The sequence below is a fragment of the Ambystoma mexicanum genome, chromosome 1q, assembly GCF_040938575.1.
Source record: "Ambystoma mexicanum isolate Mex_15411 chromosome 1q, UKY_AmexF1_1, whole genome shotgun sequence".
Lineage (NCBI taxonomy): Eukaryota > Metazoa > Chordata > Amphibia > Caudata > Ambystomatidae > Ambystoma > Ambystoma mexicanum.
In genome coordinates this window covers 832,358,428-832,383,157 of record NC_090922.1, presented here as the reverse complement: position 1 = coordinate 832,383,157, position 24,730 = coordinate 832,358,428, and the positions used below count along the sequence as shown (strand labels likewise).

The 24,730-nt window shown below is 47.9% G+C and overlaps 1 protein-coding gene across 1 annotated transcript in view; it reads right to left on the bottom strand.

Annotated features, from left to right (window-relative positions):
• Window positions 1-968: 968 nt before the first annotated feature.
• The window catches only part of ACBD6 (acyl-CoA binding domain containing 6), a 1,145,790-nt gene continuing 1,122,028 nt past the window's right edge, over window positions 969-24,730 (bottom strand). Inside the window, exon 8 of the mRNA XM_069641451.1 lies at window positions 969-1,196. Within this exon, the coding sequence (XP_069497552.1) occupies window positions 1,039-1,196 (158 nt within the window). The 3' untranslated portion in view covers window positions 969-1,038. The remainder of the gene's footprint in view (window positions 1,197-24,730) is intronic.

Sequence of the window (24,730 nt, the reverse complement as noted above, 5' to 3'; positions counted from 1 at the left end):
TCTTGGCAGCAAGGTTGTGGAATAGAATTCCACACACACTGCGCAATATTGAAGATGATCCGGACTTTACACACCAAATAAAAATATATCTTCACAAAATAACATGGAACTGTGGTCTTTGTTTGCACACTGCAATGCACTTGTGGAATGTTCTCAGTATCTCAGCGCTATGCTGTCTTTTGCAGGGTGAACGTTGGCTTTAAAACACAGTCATATACATAACAGTCGACCTCGAGTTTGACTTTGCCGCACGTTATGTACATTTTAGAGAAAAGAAGGTTAATTGCTATTTCATGACGTCAGTAGGCACATGTGCCAATGACTTAAAATGGCAATCCTTTTGCAAATATGTGAGAGAACTATGGCCACACAAAAAAAAGAGTGGCTCAGTAATGAAAAGCATAGAGTAACCCTGCCATCTCCACAAACTAGATGTGCAAAGGTCTTATGCAATCGGGTGTGAAGAAGGTATTTGATGCAAAGGGGAGACAACGAATGTGATTATCATCCGACTGAGTACATCTGGTCAGCTCATAACTGACCAGCAGAGGTAAGGATACAGTAATGTCTACAATATAAGATAGACAGATGCACAATAAAAGCGGCAGCATTGTGCATTTTCATTAAGTCCCAATGTATGCCACAACAGTAGCATTACTTGAGCATGTGCGCGTGCGCCTCTTTGCACTCCCCCAAACTCAACTAACCAGGGTCACAAACTCACCTGAGTTACCACATGTCACCACCTAATGTACCAGAACATTTCCAAGGCACCACCCACTCAAATGTAATGTGCCTGTTCTCTATACAGTAAACCAGATGAAGCCTGTGTCAAAATACTATGAACTGTGACGTTCCTGTCCAAAGAAGCAAAGGTAATCCAATATCACTACTATGTGTACAGAGAGCCATCGGTCCCTGCCACCATTTATATTGACATGCATCACACATCATTAGAAAGAACAGAGTCAGCATTAAGGGAGGCTTTATTCAGGCGGTCGGTTTCAAGCTCAGGTCTAGGAAAGGTTGTTTCTTCTGTTACGTTGCCGCCACAAGTTTGCACTGTTGCAGTCGGGAACAGATTTCCATGCAATCCGACACTTCTTCAGGAAGGGCACCATCTTGGTCACGAAGGGCTGGGTCTGCTCCAGACTTTAGTAGAATATCCACGATATCCAAAAACTCACAGGACGAAGCTAGCAGGAAAAAAGTAAAGGTCAGAATCTAACAGCAACAAGGCTTCACAAGGTCACAATACACAGCAAAAAGAGGCACTATCGGTCACAGCACTTCGAGCTCCAGGACTCTAACTCGTGATATTCCAGGGTCATTGAACCACAAAGAACACCAAGTGGCACCCCATGATCACAGCACCACACCCAAAATAAAGAATCACTCTTGGGAGTCACAGCCACACAAACTCTAAAATGCATTTCAGCATCAAATCCAAGGGGAATTGTGGAGCCATAGCACCACACAACACACAACAATGCACTTCATATTCTTTCAACTACACCAAAAACGAGGATACACCTAAAGCAAGATTGCCTTCACATCCACTCAACCCCTAGAGACAATAGACAGGCCACCCATCTACGGTAAAAAATAAATTAAAAAAAACACACACTCAATCCAACAGGCACCAAACCCAATAGCAAAAGAATCCACAGTGTAAAACCAGCCCGAAGAACCAATTTAGGACCACAACAGTGGGTGATGACAAGTATGGGCAACTGGATTGGTACCTCACTGTGTCAAGGCAAACAGTACTAGGTTAAGAGTACATGAGACAGTAGCAGGTGTTTATTTTTTTGGTAAATACTGCTGTTTCTATACATGCTTGCAGCTCTGTCTCCTTCAAAAAGGAGAATGTTTCCTTGCTAAAGGGAGAGTATAAAACGCCTCTTATGATAAGTTGACCTTGAAAATGCAGTGTGCTAGGCACAGTTTTTCAAATATGACAAAGTGTAGGGACCGGTCTCCTAGCCTCACGCGATAGCAGCAATGCAAGTCCTATGCAGATACCTTTACTGGGTACGGAACAAAATTCGAGCTCCATTAATGCTCCAGTGCAGACACAGTGACAAAGTGTTAGAGGCATGCAGTGACATTTCCGTTCACTCTGGTGTTTCCTTTAGCTCAACGAGGGCCATGGTGGTGGAGGGAGGAGAACATAGAAAGGGCATGGCTCGTGCTTTTTCCAAGGTAACTCACAAGTGACTCATTTGCACGATCGATGGCTCAATCCTCAGTTGAAATGAGGGTAGGATCGTAGATTCTCCAAACGCGGCTCTGTCAATTTAACACACGTTTGGTTAAAAAAAGGCTCCCTTCTACTGTAATACTCGGATACTCTAAAATAGTAATGCAACTTGGATATTTTAGGCACTTGCAGCAGAAAACCCAAAATTCCATCACTAAAAATGTTGCTGAAATAAAGGTCAGACCGTCCAAAAGAGGGCTATGCTTCTGGTTCCTGGCCATACTGGGCTGTCAACTCCTGGTCTTTGCCTGCTGCATTATAACAAGGAAAGAAGACGGCAAGACACTTGGATAAGGTGAAATATTTATGAGGAAGGAGTGCGTGTGTGGGTTGTATTTAGGATGCAAAGATGCGTGTGTGTTGTGAATGAGGGTGTGTGTGTGTATGGGTGTGTGCGTGGCTGAGGGTATGAAGGTGTGAGTGTTTGTCCTCCAATGCCATTGATGGTATTTCATTTTCTGCGGTGGAAATGGGGGTGGAGACACTTCAAGCTCACGTGACATTTTATTTTCAGGAAAATGTATGCTGATGAGCTCCAACTGCTCTAGAGCTATTTTACTTCCTGGCCCAGAAACGTTGATGGGCTTTAACTGCTACGGATGATATTTCATTTTCTGGCATAAATGCTGCTGGCTGCTGAACAGCATGAATGGCATTTTACTCCAGATTGGCTCTGATAATGGCAGAACACCCGCATTTTACATTGTATTGAAATTACACAAACATTTGTCCAATTAACTAGGCAGGCCCGACAGTGTCAGACTATGGGGTCCTTTTTAGAGGCCATTCGTAAATATGTAGATTTCTTTTTGAAACCCTTGCATATGAAACTGAAGCTTTTCTATAATATACATGAGAAGTAATTAATTTGGTGGCGGACATGCCCTTTAATAGTTTGAGCTAGATCCTGGTTACTTGTGATGTAGAATCACTATGCTAAAATACCACAGCAACAAGTGATCAGGATAATGAATGAGATATTAAACACAAAATGAGCCAGCACAGAGTACCAATCGATGTAATCTCAATGCATTTTTTAAAACCGCTCTATCTAGCTATGATTTCAAGTACAAAACCAACGTCTATGTCTAAAAGCACAGCCATCAGAGTTGCTTTTGCCCCAAATAAGGAAAACGTCTGCATTGCTCACGTTGAAAATAAACATATCTTTTCCACCAAACCACATGCACGCAAATTAATAATTTAGAAACGTTTTTATAGACAATGCGTTTATGATACATCATCGTAATGGGGCAGACATGCCTGGCTGAATAGCAACAATGTGAACTTCACATCTACAATGAATTATGAAGTTACAATTCTAGCATTCCTTGATATATGGACAGCTCATAAAAATGACAAACTATACGACTCTGTACAAGAAGACAACAAACAAACACTTTGTTGGAGTATGCTAGCAATCTCCTGCAAGCATTGAAATACAACTTAACAATATGGTATCAACACTATTAAAAATAATCTAAATCTCTCAAAGATAGGCTCAAATAGGCTCAAATAGGCTAAAAAACGAACACCAGTCACACAGAAGAGTTAAAAACAGCAACAAAGAAATGATTTGAATCCCACAAAACGCCAGAAAATGACTCAATAGTATGTGTCTCCACATTCAATAAAGACAGCACCATTTCAAAAAAAGAGAATTTTGATGAAAAGGCACAAAAAGCACTACTGTAAAAAATTATAGGAAAAATTTAGCAAATGAAAAGCTTCTCAGAATGTAGAACTACAAACGCAATCTGTGGGATAAAATGACCATGCACAAATACAAAGAATATGAGCACGAGAAATGCAAAACAAAGATCTAGAATCCGGGTGAAAAATCTACAGAAACCCATAGTAAGGGCTAAGTAAAACCATTCAACTGAGACAGTACAAGACTCCACTCTTAGTATAAGGCTGTACCACCTGAGTATATGGTAGCATAGACAGAGCAGCCAGGCTTATTTTAGGAGGGAGGGAGGGCTGTAGAATCACTACAAAGAAATTGAAATATACATATTGTCCAAAGAAACACTGATACACTATGCATTGCAAAAATAAAGTTTTTTTTATATACAAGCATACCAAGAGATGCTGGGGTAAGTAAGTACTATCATAAAGCATATAAACACATTATAAAAACACAACACTATGCTTTAAAGTTCACAGACCAAAGCATAGACCTTATTTAGAAATCTAACACTATTTCTAGGTACGTAAGACCTTTGTATACACATTCAGTATAGGCACACCCATTCCTGGGGAGTAAAGCCATAAGTTACTTTCAAATTACTTTACAGTAATAAAAGGGTAGTAGACCCTGTCAGCTATGCATTGACACTCCGCAAAGAAAATCACATAGTGAACCACTTTGCAAATATACTTTTCTGAATAGTGGAATAAAGATTCAAGGAACAGTATATAATATATATATACATATGATACCAACTCTGTCAAATCAATCACCAATGACGAACCCAGATTGATCATCTCGTTTGATACTGCCTCTAATAACATTCGCAAAATTGTTGAAAAACATTGGCGTGTCCTCACTTTAGACAATGATCTTGGACCTATATTGTCTAAACGCCCCACTGTGACATATAAATGTGTCCCTTCTCTCAGAGACAAACTTGTCTCCAGTTTTTTGTCTTCAGCAGAAAACAAATCAGCCTGCAATGACCTGTCTCTACGCATCTCCCATGGGGTTTACCAAATGTATGAAATGCAAAGCTTGTGCACATGCCACTGTATTGAAGTCATTTGTATACCCAATCACTAAAATCCATCACAAGATCAAATACTCTATTAATTGTGACACTACCTTTGTGGTGTATGTTCTCTCGTGCCCTTGTATGAAATGGTACATTGGAAGTAAGACCTGTAAACTCAAACTGAGAATTCTTCAACATCTCAGAGCCATTAAGAACTCTGATCCTGCGTAACCGATGGCCAAACATTTTAAACAGGAACATGAGAACAATTTCAATCTGTTAACATTTTTTGCAGTGGCACATGTGCCGATTTGACCCAGAGGCGGTGATCGTGTTTTGAAACTAAAACAACTGGAAACAAGATTTATCTTGGACTTTGATACCAAGCATCCAAAGGGACACAATGTGGATGAGGAATTGTACACATTTTTGGGCACTTAGTGTATCCTCCCCTATGCCCCTCTAAAATTGTGGATTATGATTTTCTACTTTCATCTTATTTTGTTTTTGTATGATCATGTCTACTTATGACTTCATTTTGTTCCTTTACATTTCTTTTATTAGCCTTGGCTATAATTGTTTTTCATTTTTCTCATATTGATTTTTCACTATTGATTAGGCTGTTTATTTTCGTAACCTGTTAGGGAGTGGTATCTATCTTGGCCTTTATAAATGGGTTTTTATTGCTGGCTTTCCTACCTCTGTGGCTTTTGCCTCTTGTCTTTCCCTATCTGTCTTTTGGAGATCTACTTTACTTGCTGCATCCTATGGATTTTACAATTGTTGAATGTATTTTACTTTGACCTTTGTACTGTGATGTTTTTACATATTTTTAAGGTTCTGATAATTGCCATTGGCGCATTTTATCTCCAGGACTGCTCCTGTTGTTTTGCACTTGAACTTGCACTTTATTTTGGCTCTGATCATTTCAGGCTTTGATGATACATGCACTTCATCTGTGGAACATTACCTGTACCTGCATTATGTATGACACACCATCAGCCCTAATTTGGCTTTAAAGTAGCGACTACCTCCTAAAATGAGTTACATTGGATGGCTTTTATAAGTGAAATGAATCCTTGTATTATTTTATATTGAGGTGTACAGTAGCTTTACTATGATCTGTGCGGGTTTGTATATTTTTGTTACAACTTTGTCTGCTCTCTAATATGTAGACTGAAAACTTGCCTATTTAGGACTTAGTATATTCAGTATGTACTTTGTTCATCTATGGCTGCCTTTTATTGTGACTCTGTGTGTTGGGTTTTTATTGCATTGCCCTCAATGGCGGTGATTTCACTTCCATCTTTGCACTCAAACTTTAGTCCTGTGTATGTCAACTGCATTGCCCGCAATGGCGGTTTTTGCATTTTCATTTCCGCATTAGCACTTTAGTCCTTTGTACTTTCTGTGCACCTCTTACGTGTTTTCCACCATTACATATAGTTTAAATCCATCCATGTGTAGAATTTAATTTTCTGCCTTTCTATGTGCATTTGCATTTGACATCTGGGGACTATTTTGCCACATTCTATTTTTATATTAATATGTATATATGGTATCGTTATATGTATGTTGACTTCAATGCTATATTAATTTATTTGATGCCATTTCTCTACATATTCTTAGTAATATATGTGCACTATGCGCTTAGTCTGTGATGTTGTCCCATGATCGATTTCTACATAGGCTTGACTGTAGCCTTATATGTATATTGATGTCTATGATTCTTTTCCATTATGGCCGCCATTGTTTCTATTTATTGCCCTGATACTCTCAGATTTGACAGACAGAGTTGTAGGACTGCCACGTTTTTTTGTGCAACACAAATACCAGCTTACCTTTTCTCCCTTCAAGTGATCGCTCAGTGTAGCGCGAAACACATTGTGTCTGTAGGTCGCTCACCACGGCGTCCTGCTTTGTCTGTGTTTATGTTGCTGCTCGTTATGTTGTATATGTCTGTACAACTTTTTTAAACATTAAAGAACTTCTGTATTTATTACACAGTGGTTTCTTTGTCAATTTCAGCTACACCTAAAGGAACACTTAAGGAATGGCGCACAGCTATTCTAGGCAGGTAAGACCTAATGTAATATTCTATTACAGTTGCTTTCTAATATCAGTGGAACATAGATTGAGATAAGCAATAACTAACTCGTTTTAGGATGGAACACAGCTAACACAAGGTAAGTAAAACCTATATACTTTTCAAAGGATCTATCAGCAACTTAAGAGGTAAGTATAACCTTAGGCAGAAGACTTATTCTGGACAGGCTAAAAGTCCGGGGGAGTAAGACGCAATTGGGGACACGCATACATTTATCCTAACAGGAATAGCAAAGTGGAACCAACAGCATTACTTTTAGGGAAGGGGTACAACCAATTCACAGGTGAGTAACTTAACCTTGTGTATACCTTTCAGAATAGTGCAACACACATTCAAGGTAAGAACATTTGTAAATGTGCACTCTCGGAGTTATAGTTCTCAACCAACTTCTTTTGCAAATTTTGAACACTTGTTATTCCCTTAGTCTATATCGTGAGTGCAATCAGAGGCAGTAGAGGGACCCTAATGGTCTAGGTGCTAGCTGTAGGCAGGGTGAGATAGAGTTCAGGTGCAGGCAAAGTCAGAGTTCCAGAGGAAGACTTTTCAAACAAGTAAGTATTTCACTTTAAAGTTAGCTGAGAGTCCAGGGACTTCAGAGAAGACACCCTAGGAGGATTGTGCAGTGGGCCTGGGTCAACCGGATGAGTGGCCTCCCAATCACAAAAAACACCCCCAAACCTATACAGAAATCACAAAGGCTTAAGGTAGGTAATATACCCCTGCCAAAACAGTACCTCAGTACAGAAGAATAGTTGCAGCAGGAAGACTTCAGGTTCTGCAGCCAAAAACCCAGTCAATGGATTCCTTTGTCAAGAAGACGCAAGATAGGACTTTGGAAGGACCTTTGCAGCCGGGATCACGGAAGAAGGCTCCAGGCAAGAGTTTCCTTGCAGCTGGAAGCGGCTCTGTGGATTTGGCACCTTTACAGGAGCACAGAATATTACTGATCAGATTCTCATCGTTTGTAAGGTCCAACTCTCTGGAGAGGGCACTTATCAGACCTGAATCTTGCCTATGGAGAGCCAGCAGGATGCCCACGAAGATTCAGCGAGATTCAGAATTTGTTAGACCATGCACTGCACAATGGCTCGAGGTCCCAGGGTATTGGGGTATTGCAGCCCCGCAAGGTCGCAGCACAATGTGGCATGGCTCGAAAAGCAGGTCTTTGTGAGTCTAGTGGGTCTCATCAGGTTCTGGCTTGGGCCCGTCGCTTTCAGAGTCCCCAGGTCAATTGGAAGGAAGAGCTACAGCAGGCTCTAGTTACACAGCAGGCTCTCCGGTCGCTGGAAATCGTACCAGCTGCAGTTTTTTTATCCTCCTCTTCGGATTTGGTTCCAGTGGTTGAATACCTCTTCAGCTTCCAGGATCAGAATTTTATGCAGGAACCCAGCCAATCAACAGCCTTGCAACATTCAAACTTGGGGGGGTTGGCAGTCTTTCCAGGACAGCCAGCCTTCCAGTTTGAACTGGATTCTCGCAGTGAGCCTGGAAGACAAAGGGCTGCAGTGTTTTGGACTCCTCCCTCGCATTCTGCCTTCACAGACACTCTGGAATATGGGCGTGGAATCAACCAGATTCCCGCTGAAGATAAAAATCACACAAAGGAATTTCCCACCCTGGATGTTAGGAGAAGGAACAAGAAAGGACAAGGAATGCTGAAATGGCAAAAAAAGAAGACATAGGCTATTTTGGTAAAAGGAGCACTCATGGGTGCTTTTACCAGGGCTGTGGGAACAGCCCGCAGTAAAGGGGCACCAAGTTAATAAAAAAAGGTTCACTGCCACCAGCCATTAAAGATAAGTTTGTCTTTGCGTTAACAAACACCTAAAAAGTGCTAAACTGTGATAGTACTGTGAATTATTAGCCTGCGTCGCACACTTACAAAATTGTTAATGTTACATTGACTGACACCTTTGAGATAGTACTGCGAATACTAACCTGCATCGCCCTCTTAGTGATCTGTGAATATTGACCTGTGTCACATGCCTCGAAAATTGTTAATACTGCATTGTGTCACATCTATGAAATGAGACTATAGAGTTGCCCTGTGTGCTAGGCCCTTTTCTCACTCTGTCCAGGTGTCTCAAATCTAGATGCTGCAACTCAGCTATGGTTTTGCATATACGGTTACTGCTGCCCCTGTTTTCAGCCTCCCTCCCTCTATCCACATGTCCCGAGTATAGGCGCTGGTGTTGCAACTAGGGTGATTGTGTATTATTTGCTACTGCATTTGTTGTGTTTGTCTTCTCCCCCTATCTAGGTATCCCGAGCTTAGGCTCTGCTGTTACATCTAGGGTTACTGTGTTCTCTGTTACTGCATTTACGTATTAGGCCTGTCTCCCTCTATCCAGGTATCCTGAGTCTAGGCGCTGCTGCTGCTGCTTCTATAGTGATTGTATATTTTGCTATTGCATTTGTTGTTGTCGCTGTGTTGGGCCTCTCTCAATCTATTCAGGTGTCCCAGGTCTAGGAGCTGCTGTTACATCTAGGGTCACTGCGTTTTCTACTGCTGCATTTGCTGGTGTCCCTGTGTTAGGCCTTTCTCCCCAGTGAGGTGTCCCAGATGTAGACACTGCTATTGCTATTGCATCAAGAGTTGCTGCATTTTCTGTTGCCCCCTGTCTGATCCTCTCCCATTGTCCTGCTGTCCAGAATCTAGATGCGGGTATTACATCTAGGGTCACTGAATCTACTCTTACAAGTACTTCAATCTCTTGGTGCTGTCCTGAACCTCCACCCAGGTTGGAGATCCCACATCAACAAAGACCACCTCTCCAACGCCTCCTGATTCCCCACTCCCCAGCACCACACCCTCCCCCCATAACTCACCCCTCCCGGCGCATAACCTGCACACTAGCACCCAACTTCATGACCCGCCCCCAATCCCACCTCTGGTTGCAACCCACGAACTCTGCCCCCGAACAACGATTCGCCCCGGACCACGCCTGCTCACCTTTGTACCATCATCTCACCTCCAATCCCAAAGCCAGAGGAGCACTCTGGCATGCCAAACACCCCTCTCCTCAAACACCCATCCCCCACTCCTCAACCCACCAGAACACATCAACATCCATCTTCCCTCTAGCATCTATTGAGAACAACCCCAGACTCCCCGTCCATACACCCCACGCAATATCAAACTCACAAGCCAGAGGAGCTCTCTGATGCTCCACATATCCAAGTCCCCTTCATCCCACCCAAACACACCACCATCCATCTTCCCACTAGCATCTACTGAGAACATTCCCTCACTCCCCGTCCGTATGCCCCGTGCAATATCAAACTCACAAGCCAGAGGAGCTCTCTGGCGATCCAAACATCACAAGCCCTCTTTGTGCCCACTGAGGAACTCGCCACCCTCTCAACCTACCTCCCATGCCACCCTCTACCTCCCCCTCAGTCCCTACTCAAACCCTGCCCACAGACCCCCTTCAATTCTCTTCCTTTCTCTGAAAGTAGCTAATCTCGCCCTCTCTGGAAGGAACAAGTTACTTACCTGTAACTGTTGTTCTCCAGCATGGGTCTGGCATGGATTCACATGCTCATGAATATTCCCCGTCGTCAGGCCGGGAATCCTCGGTAAAGAAAAAATCAGTATCAGTTTTGTTTCTGATCTGTCTTTCTCAGTAGTAACCAATCACTGGTCTCTGGGTCATACTGCCCCAAGCCAATGACTGCCCTCTCCCTAAGCCCCGCCTCTGGCAGCCATCTTCAGATTTGGTAGCACGCAAAGAGGCAGTATGACCAAGTGAAGAGCCGTAGAGGGGTAGGAGGGAGGGTTTGCATGTGAATCCATGCCAGACCCATGCTGGAGAACAACAGTTACAGGTAAGTAACTTGTTCCTTCTCCAGCATGGGGCCTGGCATGGATTCACTTGCTCAAGAATATGAGAATACATAGCAGTACACACATGCACAACCAACGGGAGGTGGCAAAGGCTCAACATTAAGCATTACATACAAAAACTCAACATTAAGCAATTCTTACCTCCTCACCAGGCTCACCTTAGGCGAACAGGTTGCGCAGCACTGCTTGGCCGACCCTGGACTCCTCCCTGGAATCCCGGTCGACGCAGTAGAATCTCGTGAAGGTGTGCGTCGACCTCCACGTAGCAGCCCTGCAGATGTCCAGCAGGGGCACACCAGACAAGAACGCCGTGGTAGCAGCGATAGCTCTGGTCGAATGGGCTCTCGGACGGCCAGGCAACGGCCGGTTTGCCAACCGATGACAGTGCATGATGCAGCTGGAGAGCCATCTGGAAATGGAAGTCTTCGAAAGAGCCTTCCCTTGGTTCACAGGTCCAAAGTTCACAAATTGCTGTGATGTCTTCCGAAAACTCTTTGTGCAGTCCACGTAGAACTTCAGCGCTCTAGCCACATCCAGCGAGTGCAAAGTCCTCTCGGCCGGCGACAAAGGCGACGGGAAGAAAACAGGAAACACCAAGGGCTTGTTGAGGTGGAAGTCCAACGGCACCTTGGACATAAAGGAGGGGTGCGTCCTCAGCACCACCCTTGTGTCGTGAAAAGTCAAGTATGGAGGCTTGTAGGATAGGCCTGGATCTCTCCCACTCGTCGTGCGGAGGTGATGGCCACAAGAAACGCAGTCTTCCAAGACAGGAACTTCAACGGTGCCAAATGCAGAGGCTTGAATGGCGCCCCCATGAGCCTGGTCAGCACCACGTTGAGCTCCCACGCCGGGGCAGGGGCCTTCACCGGCGGGAACGATCGGAACAGTCCCTTCATAAATTCCTTCACCAGGCAATGGGACCACAAGGACGCCCGTCCTGTGGTTCTGGTGTATCGGGAGATCGCAGCCAGATGCATCTTGATGGAGGCGTGAGCCAGTCCAGCCTTGGCCAGCGACAGTAGGTACGGCAGGACTTGAGGGGCCGTAATCCGTAGCGGGTTAATCTTCTGTGCACGGCACCAGAGAACCTCTTCCACATGTGTCCGTAGCACTTGAGAGTTGAGGACGCCCTGGCCTTTGCAAGAACCTCTCTTCAGTCAGCCGGGATATCGTACCCTCCAAACTCTAGTGCTGCAGGAGCCAGGCCTGCAAGTTCAGCGACTCCGGCTCGTGATGAAGTATGGCGCCTCCTTCTCTGGAGAGAAGATCCGCGTCCGTCGGCAGCTTGACTGGTGGGGACGCTGACAAGTCCAGAAGGTCCGGGAACTAGATCTGCCTCGGCCACACCGGTGCGACGAGGATCATCCTGCACCGGGACCTCTTGAGCTGGTTGACGAGTCGGAGTAGCAACCGCAACGGAGGGAACGCATATAGGAACAGGCCGTCCCAGGGGAACGAGAAAACATCAGCCATGCTCCTCGGCTGGGGAAACCTGCTGGTGAACCTCTGGCACTTGTAGTTCGTCGCCGTCGCGAACAGGTTGATCTGCGGTTTTCCCCATGGTCGGAAGAGTCGATCCACTTGATCCTGAGGTAGTTCCCACTCGTGGCACGAGCGCAGCTCCCTGCTGAGTGAGTCGCGTTGGTGTTCTTTATCCCTGCCAGATGAAAGGGCACCTGTAACATCCCTTGGGCTACGGCCCAATGCACACAGATCCTGGGCTTCCTTGGAGAGGGCTGGGGATCTGGTTCCTTCCTGCTTCCAGATGTAGAACATCGTGGTGGTGTTGTCGGTGAAGATTCTCACCACCTTGCCCTTGAGGGATGGGAGAAAGTACCAGAGGGCCCAGAACACTGCACGGGGCCCCAGGATGTTGATATGGAGCGGCTTCTCCTCCGGGAGCCAAAGGCCTCTCGCGTGAAGTTCTCCAGTGTGCGCTCCCCACCCTTCCAGGGAGGCATCTGTCGTCACTGTTATCTGGTGAGATGGGGTCTGAAAGTCTGTGCCCGCCGTCAGATGAGCGTGGGTGCCCCACCATCAGATCGCTCGTCGGAAGGTCTCGTTGAGATCCTGTCCTCGAAGCTGCCCGTCGCTTGGATCCAGCGGGCGCCGAGGAACTCTTGCAGAGGGCGCATCCGAAGACTGCACAGGAACACGAGATATATGCAGGAGGACATGTTCTTCGTCCTTTCCTCCGACGGCGAGGCCAGGTGCGCCACTCTGTCGAGCTTAGCTCCCAGAAACAGTGCGACTTGCGACGGGACCAGGTGGGATTTGGGAAAGTTGATGGAGAATCCCAGGTCCGTGAGCAGCTGGATGGTCTTCACTGTGTGATCTACAGCAAGCTCCCTTTTTCTTGCTCGGATGAGCCAGCCGTCCAGGTAGGGGTAGACGTGGATTCCCTGCAGGCGCAGCTGCGCCGCCACCGGTGCAAGGCACTTGGGGAACACCCTGGGTGCCGACTTCAATCCGAACGGGAGGGCCTTGAACTGGTAGTGCTGTCCTTGGACCATGAACCTGAAGAACTTTCGGTGTCCTTTTAGAATGGGGATGTGGAAGTACGCATCCTCCAAATCCAACGACGACAGGAAATCACCCTCCTCCAGCTGATCCCAGCATGTGTCTTGATGTACTTGTTCAGTCGTCGCAGGTCCGGGATGGGGAACCATCCTCCTGTCTTCTTTTTCACGAGGAAGTACCTTGAGTGTACTCCGGGGCCCCAGAGCCTCTTCGGGACGAGCTCGATGGCACCTTTTTTGAGCATCGCCCTTACCTCCAATAGCAGTTGAGGGACGTGATTTTCCTTCCTGGCAACGGGTGGAATGCGGGGGAACTTTTTTAGAAATTCGAGGGCGTGCCCCTGGGCCAGGGTTTCCAGCACCCAACGGTCGGTGGAGATGGACTCGACGAACTTCGCCAGCCGGCCTCCCACCGGGGTGCACCGGTGGGGGCCCGACACCGCTGTCGGATCAATCTTGCTCGGAGGACGCATTGCCGCCTTGGCCTCCCTGGCGACGACGGCGGGGTCCACCCGACTTGCCTCGTCCTCTATAGGCTTCCTGCGACGAGGAGCGGGCCGCTTGGCGGTACGTAGAGGAGCCACCACCGAATCCCTTGGAGCCACCCTGCTTGCCTTCGGTGCTCCGAAAGGACGGCCTTTGTTGCCGGAGAACGCCTAGGGCCTTAGCTGTCTCTGTGTCCGCCTTGATGGCTTGGAGGGACTCATCCACTGTTTTCCCAAACAGATTGTTCCCGTCGAACGGCATGTCCAAAACCTTGGCTTGTACATCCTGGCGGAAATCCGTCGCCTTGAGCCACCCTCGTCGTCTAAGGCAAACGCTGTTGCCTAGCTGGCGGAAACCGGTGTCGGCAATGTCCGTTGCCACCGTAACGACGTGGTCCGACGCCACTTCGCCTTCTTGCAAGATCTCCAGGGCCTCGGCCCTCTTGTCGTCCGGTAGGAAGTACACCAGGGGGGCGATCTTGTACCCTAACTCCCTGTCGTTGTGGGCCACTATCGCAAAGGCGTTGGCCGCCTTAATCATTGTTGCCGCCAACGAGATAACTCGTCGTCCCATTGCGTCCAGCTTCTTTCCTTCGCCGTCCGGCGGGGAAGTTGATGTTGAGGCCGATGCCCCCCTGCTTTCTTCTTGGCCGCTGCTGAGATGACCGAGTTAGGGGTCGGTTGTGCCGTGAGGCACAAAGGGGCCGCGTCGGGGACCCGATACTTCTTCTCATACCGATCCCTCTTGGCAGGCGTCGTAGATGGATTCTTGAGAATGGTGAGACCCTCGTACCAGATGTCATACAGCAGAGGCACGGCGAGGACCGTTTTCCTCTTGGCCTCGCGCCGTTGGTAAAGGAAACCTTCCTTCTTCTCTTTGGGGCAGAGCTGAAAAAGCTCGGATGCCCTGGCGATCATTGCATGGAAAGATCCGATCTCGTCAGGTGGGGAGGCCTGGGCTGGGGGCGATGGGAGCTCCGTCCCGTCGTCACCGCCGCCGTCGTCGTGGGTACCCGTCGTGGCCGTGTCCGTTCCCGTGTCATCCCCAGCGACGGGGGACATGTCCAAAGGTTGAGTAGGCCGCGAGGGCTGAAAAGGCGGGGCTGGATGGATCCGTCTTCTCTTGTTCGGGGGGCTTCCCGCCGGGCCTGGCTCCTCTGTCGAGCCTGGTTCCGGATCCTCCGTCGGTGGTAAGGGCAATCTCGTCCTTATCTCCGAACATAAGGATTGTATCGCCAACAAAATGGCCGCCGAGTTATCCTGCGGCTCCGGAAGAGACGGGAGCGACGGCTGACTAGGACCCTCGCCGATGCCGCCATCGCTCTCGTCGCCACCTTCAGCGGGATCCCTCCCGTGGGAACGGGCCTCTTCGGCACCCTCGTTGAGGCCCTGTAAGACTTCTACCAGCTCCTCCTCGAATGCTGTGTCCGTGTCCACAATGGCCCCCGACCCGCCCCTCTTTTTCCACCGGGGTCTTCACGGGGGTCTTTTCGATGGGTCGGAAAGAGGCTTCCCTCCGCGGAGGCAGGGAGACTCTGAGCCCCGAGGTCGCCTCCACTGGTGTAGCCTCCACAGGCTGCGCCAGGGCCGCCGCGACTTCCTCGATAGAGGCCTTGGCCGGGTGAATCAAGGCCTTTACCACCTTGTGTGGGCCTGTGGCCTTCACCTTGGGGAGAGGGTCACTGCATCGCTCCCCCTCGGCCGGATCCTTCGAGCTCGACCGGGGCCTCTCCAGAAGCTTCGCCGGGTTCTCGGCCTTCCTCTTCCCTGAGCCAGAGCATTGGCTCGTGGTTGATGGCGCTGGAGAGGGTGCGCCCTGCCTGGCAGACGAAGGTGTCGTCCCTGATGGTCCATTCTGACATGTTCCTTCAAAACGCACAGTCCTTCTCCGTGTGCGTTTTGTCCTCATGAAGGCAGTAGAGACATTTCAAGTACTCGTCCTCCTTGAATACATTCTGCAGCTGGCATCCAGGGCAAACCCTGAACAGCTTTCCGGGCGTCGAGCTTCCTTTCTCCTGGGCCATGTTCGAGTAGGCCGCAGAAACGTCTGGACTCCTCCAAGAAGCGTAACTCGACGAAATCTTCACCCTTGAGGGGCGTAGAAAAATCTGACACGGATCCCCGTTAATCGGATGTATTTGACCGAAAAATGAGAAATTCTCTTTGAAAAAGCGCGAAAAAACGCAGCAAAACCTAGAGAGCTAAACACGAGGACTCCCAACACTTGAGCGTGCGGTAAAAATCTGAGGATGGCTGCCGGAGACGGGGCTTAGGGAGAGGGCAGTCATTGGCTGGGGGCAGTATGACCCAGAGACCAGTGATTGGTTACTACTGAGAAAGACAGATCAGAAACGAAACTGATACTGATTTTTTCTGTACCGAGGATTCTCAGCCTGACGATGGGGAATATTCATGAGCATGTGAATCCATGCCAGACCCCATGCTGGAGAACAGTAGCTTCATTCTTTTCCCCTTCTGACCCTCCTACCCGCTCTCACACTCCTATGGCACCAAAACACACAAAACACAGACAGAGAGACTGGTCCTCTCACTCGACCCTCCATTCCTCACCACTTCTCCATTGATCCAACCTCCCAGCCTTTCCCACCCCTACTCCCAGACCCTACCCTCCCCCCCTCTCCCAGCCTCCACCCTGGACGTCATCTTGACTTCTCAACCAGTACACCTAAACTCCCTGCGCCCGCCAGACTCAAACCAGAAACAACCCACCTGAACCCCCACACCCCAAGTGCTCCCCGATCTTGAACCAACTTCCCAATCCCCCCTGATCTTCCCCACCTCTTCACTCACATACCTACCACCGCCCGCCTACTCTTCCCGCACCCCATCGCCGTAACCCTCTCACCCGACACTCAAAGTGCACAGGCATCCAGTCCCCTCTTCACCCCCGCTGCACCAGTCTCAACCACCCAGAATAATCCCACCACATCCCCCACCTCATCGGGCACCCATGTCCACCGAGCACTCCTTGCGATGAGCGTCACGAAAACCACCTTGCTGCACAAAGTCATATGCATCCTTTTTAATGCCCACTTCGTAGCAAGAAACAGACACAGCATCTTTCACCTCCTATCCTCGGACAATACCAACCTAATTTTCATCACTGAAACCTGGTTCTCCGACGATTCTGCGCTATTTGCGTACAAGGCCTTCCCCACTGGCTACTCGCTTATTGGCCACAATAGACCCTCCAGAGGTGGCGGAGTCGCAATCCTCTCCAAACCCCATTTCTCCGTCTCACTCGTCCAATCCCAGACATGCAACGCTTCCTGTGAATCCCTTCTGGTAAAACTCTCGCTATCATCGACTTTCACCCACAGCTTCCTACTCATCTACAGACCCCTGTGATACGACATACATTTCGCCAACAACCTCTGACTCAATAGCTACCATTCAGGTAAATCAACCATCTCTTACTCTCCTGGGAGATTTCAATATCTGGTTTGATATGCCCAACAACCCCATGACGCATCCTCTGGTCGACAGTCTTGATGCAGTCAACCTCTGCCAACATACCACTGGTCCAACTCACTCAGGTGGGCAAACCCTCCATGTGATTTTCAGCTCCTATGACCTGGTCTCTATATCCAGTCCCAAACCGCTTATCAGGACAGACCACTTTACCATCCCTTTCTCTATCCACACACCAGCCCCTCCTCCAACAGCTCTCCCTGCCCCAACCTTTGATCATAAATGCTGGAACAAAGTCAAGATACTTCCCGACCTAGCTGAAGCCCTGCTACTTTGTCACCCTGCAACACTGCTCTGTGGCAGACCCTTAGCCATCGAATCCTTCGACTCTTAGCTTAAAGAATCACTAATTCCCCTCACCCTCTCGCGGCCTGCAACCTCACGCAAAGGACCGTCCCCCAAATGGTACACGCCCCACCTGAGCACATTAAAAAAAACAGAATAACTCCTCTGAATGCAAATGGTGAGCAACTAAAACAGATCTCAACGGATCCATGTTCGCCCTCCACTGCCGTAATTACAAATCCGAGATCCGAAAAGTCAAAAAAGGCTACTACAATAAACAAATTCTGAACTGTGGCAGCAGCAGCAAAGAACTCCACAAGATCATCTCCGAATTCATGAAACCTACCTGCACCTCTGCCCAATCCACTCCCACACAACTACTCTACGACTCCCTCTCACTACATTTCTACAACACGGCACTTGACAGGATGCCAACCCTTAACACCAAATTGTCCTCTCTCACTCCCCTCCCTACACCGACCCCTCCTGTTCCCATTGCCGCAACACCCACTTTACCAACCTTCGACTCTTTCAAACCCATCTCCAGAGACGAGTTCCTTGACCTATCAGCCCTCGACCTCTGGTCTGAAAGAAATATTCTCCTCTACCTGCCCAGGAGAACATGCAAGAACCATACTAAACGACACCCCTGGCATTTTCCCTGAGCCTTTAAAATAGTGCAAGTCAAACCGCTCCTAAAAACGGCATGCCTCGACCCCCTTGAACCGAAGAATTACAGGCCAATCTCCAACACCAGATTTCTCGTGAAACTCATTGACCGGACCACATACTCCCAGCTCAACTGCTTTGTAGAATCCAACAAACTCCTCGACCCCGCTCAATCAGGCTTAAAACCTCGACATGGAACAGAAACCACTCTGATCTCGATCTGGGATGATCTCAGGGTCACAGCAGATTCTGAGGGCTGCGCAGCGCTGATTGTCCTCGATTTTTCTGCAGCCATTGACACTGTTAACCATTTAATCCTCCTTGACTGTCTCCACTCCCTAGGAATCCGTGGCTCGGCACACAAATGGATTGCCTCTTTCCTCAGCAACAGGAAACAAATCCCCTTCCTCTCTCCTTTTGTCTCAACTGCTCGCCCTGTGAAAACTGGAGTACCCCCAAAGTGCATGTCTCTCTGCTCTCTTTTTCAACCTCTATCTGACCACTCTATCAGCAATCATCCGCGCGCGCAACCTTTCCTGTTACAACTACGCCGACAATATCCAAATTATCCCCAAGACAATGACCGAACCACATCCCGATCTTGAAGCTTGTCTGCATGGTATTGACCGATGGATGACAAGTAACCAACTCCTTTTGAACCCTGAGAAAACAGAAATCCTGGTGTGCTGCAATACTGTCCTTCTCCCACAACTGCTCCCATGGTCCCCCCTCCCTCGGCCCACCACACCCTCCCTCCAACATAGTCAAAAACCTAGGCTGCACTATGGACTCAGGCCTAACCCTCTCCAGTCAGATCAATAATGTTTCAAAATGCTGTCACTACCACCTCGAACTAGTAGACACATTTTTCCTTATCTCTCCTACCCAAACAGACTTGCTGCTGTTATGTCTATTGTTATGTCGAGACTGGACTACGCCACCTCCTTATACCTGGGAGCACCGACATACCAACTCAACAAACTCCAAAGAGCCAAAAACACTGCCGCCAAACTGCTCCTTGCCCTGGGACACAGACCACATCTCACCAGCTCTCCAACCCCCCCACTGGCTCCCAGTCGGACGAAGGGCCACCTTCAAGACCCTATGCATTACCCATCGAGGAGTGCACAAGACCGGCCCAAGGTACCTACAAGAGAAGATAATACCATCCCTCCCATCTCGCACCCTAAAATCAAGCTCTGCCCTCTTTCTAGTGATTCCGACCTCTAATTCTGTCAGGATCGGAAGATCCGCCTTCTAAACCTTGGCACCAACTCTGTGGAACTCACTCCCCCTACATATTCGACACATCCAAGACTACATAGCCTTCTGCAAGGCTCTAATAACATGTCTCTTTCCATAATGCCTACTAAGACCATCTAAGGCTGCTGAGCCCCTGCAACCGAATGACAAATGCTCAAAGAGACTCCGAGCAATGACAACACTGAATGCACCTATTTAGTGACAAATAAGTTTATTCTAAAGGCAGCACTCGCAAACACCCACTAGGAATCCGGAATAGCGAGCTTGATTAATCAAAACCTCCACTCAGACACCGACCTTTCCTATCACTATGCTCACTCTCTATTCTACATCAACACACAATTAGAGCACAGCTACATCCCTCGATCAATTCGGCCTAGCTGCTCACATGCAAACAATATTTCATGAACACATCAACATTCTGATAAAATGCAGCAATACCCCCACAAAAATCGGCCTAGCTGCACACATAAGCGTACTACACAGGCCTAACGCACCACACCTAATGCTAGGATACAGCTACCAGCAAGCAATCGCATCAGCTGTACACATAATCGGTGCACCCAAGCACCTTATGACACCTTACTCTCTCGAATGACCTGGACTGCAGTCCCCGAGGGCGTTCAACCTACCAGCGCATTTAGGTCATACCAATGGTATATAGAGCGCTATATAACTGCCAAATAACATAACAGTCTCTGTAATGTAACATGAAAGTTACATTTAAAATGAGAAAGGGGATACAAAGTATTTCCCCAGCACTCCACATAAGGTGGCAGGGTGCTGGTCTCACCTAATAAAATGTAAAAGGGATCCAAAGATCCTTTCTACCCTTGGGAACTGTAGTTCTCACAAGGTTAGCCAGACAAAGTTAAAAGGGGAGCCCCTAGGGCAATCCAGCAACAATAGGCACTTATTGCCAAAAAGAGTCTTAAAAATGACACCCATAAAAAGAGTAAAAGACTCTGTGTGTAGAAAAAGATGCCCACTCATCGAGGTATAGGGAAAAAGAATGACCAGTTCAGCAAAACGTTCTGGGGTTGACACAGGTCGGGAAGATTTATCATGAATATGAAAATCTTACCTAACAGCTACATACTCTGAGGAGTTAGGACACAGAGGATGACATTATCAAAAGACAGAACAAAGGTATCAACATAGAGCAACTCTTGCAACAAAAAAAAGAATGATGGATAGATACTACAAATCCGAAAATACAGGATGTATTTGAATGAATCGGTAAAAGTTCCTTTACTACTTCTAAATTAATAACTACTGTGGAGTGCTTGACGACAGTACTGAATGAGTAGCCAAAACTCTACGAATATTTCTCAAAAAGACAGACATGAAAAGATCCTCTTTTTTAAAATAATACAAAATGTACCCTGGCCTTCCTGTAAATGGCAGAAAGCTAATGAAAGTCAACATCCAATACAAATGTATCAACACGTCCTCTGTGCATTCAGGGACAAACTCCAAAAGTTAACAGCAAAAGGAGAATTGCCAACCTATGTTACAATAAAGATTCCCAACTTTCAGGACCCCAAATTAGGTAACCAGACCAAAAGAAGAACAGTAAATAACAAAGATGGGCACCACAAAAAACATTAATGATCTACTTTAATAAGAAAATGATATTGGATTGGATGGGTTATATAAAAATGTTTTTATTACAATACGATGGGAATACAAAATGCAAAAAACAGGTAAACAGACAACAAATAAAATGGCACCCACACACAAACACAATATCATGATGCATTTATCGATTATAGAGATGCCAACATGGTGGTCAACACACATTGAACTACATTTTATGGATTTAGAGAAGTGCCCTGGAAAGGAAGGAAAATGCCAATGTATGGCAAACATTCTATCTTAACAAAATTAGCCACAAGATTGTTTTGCAAAAGAGGAAGCCCCCATAATCAATGACAAACTGCAATATTAAGAAGTTTTTATGTCATTGGATCTTCAGCCTTAAAAGGAGACCAAATCCAAATAAATGGCTTTGTACAAAATAAGCCATAAAAAGCAAATGCCATGAAGAACTCATGTACTGAGCAATATTTAAACCTATAAAGGGTAAGACTAACCGCCCAACTTAATCACCATTCTAAAATAACTTTACAAATATGATCAAGCCGGGGTGCTGTTGCACGATGCTCTGAGCGAGTCGCATGTCCTGGTTGCTGCGCTCCAGCCTGGGCAATTGGTATGATTCACGGGACAATCCTGTGGGAAAACCTGACAAAGGTGGCCAGCAGTGAGGAAAGGTCAGCGGTGGAGCGAGACTGCTTTTTCAGGCTCCCGTGGCTAGGAGAACCGTCGAGACAGCAGCTGGAGGAGAGCGCCGGCGGCATGAGCGCAAGATGGCCACCGGCAGTCGGTGACCGCGAGGACCATGCACAGTGCAGCCAGCAGAAGGGTGGCCTGGGAGAGCCTTGCGTCAGCTGGGGTGCATCGCCGGTATTGACATTAAGAGGCAGGTGAGGGCGCAGAGGGCTTTCATCGGCGGTCCCAGTCGCATGTACACCCCGGGTGGTGGTCCCGGCTGGCATTGAAGGAGGTGAGCACGGTGCCGGTAGCAAGGACCCCCTGCAGGGATTGGTGTGCTGGTGACCTGGGCACAGGGATCTGGACTGCCCGAAGGCCCCCACACAGGAAGTTGTGATGCTTGTCTCAACGGAGTGCTGAGGAACACTCACGCATTGGAACACAAGTAGAGTGGCTGAGATACAGCGGGAAAGGAGGGAATTAGCCTCCCCATCACACCACAACAAACATGCACAGAGCGGCAGGGAACGGGTGGCCAGGGCGAAAACCATGCACTCCCAGCGATGCCAAGGTGAAAAGGAGTACCGTATTGGGGCGCGACAAGTTGGAGTTGCCCAGAAATGGGGCATTAGTATTGACCATCATGGATCACTATGAAAAAAGACTGGGAACTACAGGAACACGCAGCCCCAGATTGACACGTTTACGGTGAGTGGGCCAGCACCCCATGGGGTAAGGAGGGTGAATGCAGATGCGCCAGTGACGGAGGCCTTGTTTGGAGGTGGCCATAAAAGAAGCAACCATGACGCTGGAAAGGAAAACAGATGCGGCGGGCTTGAATGCAGCTCTGCTGTGCCAGGACTTAAACAAGATTTTGGACAGAGTGGGAGAAGGCAGAGAAAAGGATTTCAGATCTGGAGCATGCCACAACGCCACTACAAGCAGAGGCTCAAACCCTAGCCCAGAGAACGCAGACACTGAAGGCAAGGATGGAAGACGCGGATGGGAGGGCACAAAGGAATAACATTTGTATCAACAGATTGCCATAGAAGAGAGTGAGCCCCTCCATGGGGCTCTACCTAGAAAGCTGGATAAAAGAGTGGTCAGGTCACAGTAGGCTCTGCAATTCTTTCTGCTTTGAAAGGGCCCATCAGGTGCCAGGCAGACCTCCACCTCCAGGTATCCCCCTAGACAAGTAATAACGCGTCTCTTGAACTATAGGGACCGGGACTTATCTTACATGTGGCCCGCAAAATAGGGGTGATGGAAGTGAATGGGGCAAGGGTGACGATCTACCCGGACTTTACCAGAGCGGTCCAGAAAGCCAGGCAGTCATATGATGCTGTCAAGATGCAGCTGAGGGCGAAGGGGATCAAATACTCAATGACCTTCCTTGCCACCCTTTGGGTGATTGGCGCATGGAGGGTGAGTTTATTCAGTAGCTCCACAGAGACTGCATATCCGGAACAGCAGACAGGGTCTGCATCAAGTTGAAGTTTCAAACATTGGCAGAGAGGGGAACTGAGCAGGAGGTGTTGGTGCACACAGGCGTGAGTGGGAATGACCACTTGGATCTGCTGCAGAGTACACCTCCGGATGGACAACGGCATTGGAATGCTAAGGCAAGAAAGGCTGTGCTGGAGGCAGGTCAACTGGGTGAAGGCACCCCCAAGTTAGTCTGGCACAAGATCCCAGGGAACGAGTTGGGGCGGATATTAAGCTATTGGGGCGAGACTTCAATTATGTCATGTGCAACACTACAGCTGCAGCTAGCATGGGTTGGCCACATTTGCTGAGGCGAGAGGCCTGGTGGACATGTGGAGGGGCATACATCCGGGGGATAATGCCTTCACTTTTTTTACAGTGCCCATGCCACATTATCTCACATAGACTACTTCTTTCTCCCTGGCAAGAAGGGTTGCCAATGCAGAATACCTAAACAGCGGAATCTCCATGCTCCACTAACCATTACCGTGATGGGAAAGAACCAAAATGGCAAGAGGAATAGAGGTTGAATGCCTACTACCCGAGAGCTGAGAATATATTGGGTGGACTGAGCATGGAGATGGATGAGTTCTTTGACTAGAATGAAGTGACAGTGGAGAGTAAATCTACCTTTTGGGAGGCATATAAAACCATGATAAGGGGTCGAGCCATGCTGAATTGAAACAGGCTATCAGGGGGAAGGGAATGACAGTTGCGAGGACTCTGACAGCTCCAAGAGGGAGATGTTGCAAGCCATGCTGTGGTAGGAGGAGAGTGGTTAAGGACGAAGTGAAGCAGGCCCATTTGGTTAGCAGAGCCAGAGTATACGAGACAGCGGATAAGGTTGGCAGATGGTTAGCGTGGCTAGAGAAATGGGAAGAGGGGACAAGGTGGGTTCGAGCAATTGAGGTGGAGGAGGGAGGGGGGGGTTAAATCGCAGGGAGGGGCAGCGGATCATGGAAGAATTTGCAGATTACTATCAGCAACTATACCCAGACAGCGGGGGACCGAACAGGGAAGAAACGTGGGCATACTTGGAGCAGATCCATCTGCCTCAACTAACAGAGCTGAAGAGGGATGAACTGGAGAGTGAAGTTACGATGGAAGAGGTTCAGAGTGCAATTGGTCAGTTGAATTCAGGGAAAACCCCAGCACCAAATGATTTCCCCCTAGAATGCTGGAAAAGGTTGTGTGACATCAGTGAAGCCTATGCTGGAGATGTTTCATGAGAGTAGGGAAGCGGGCACCCTTCCTGATGAATTGAGAATCGAAGTGTTACACAAGAAAGGCAAGCCAAATAAGCCATTCTCCTCGTAACAGCTTA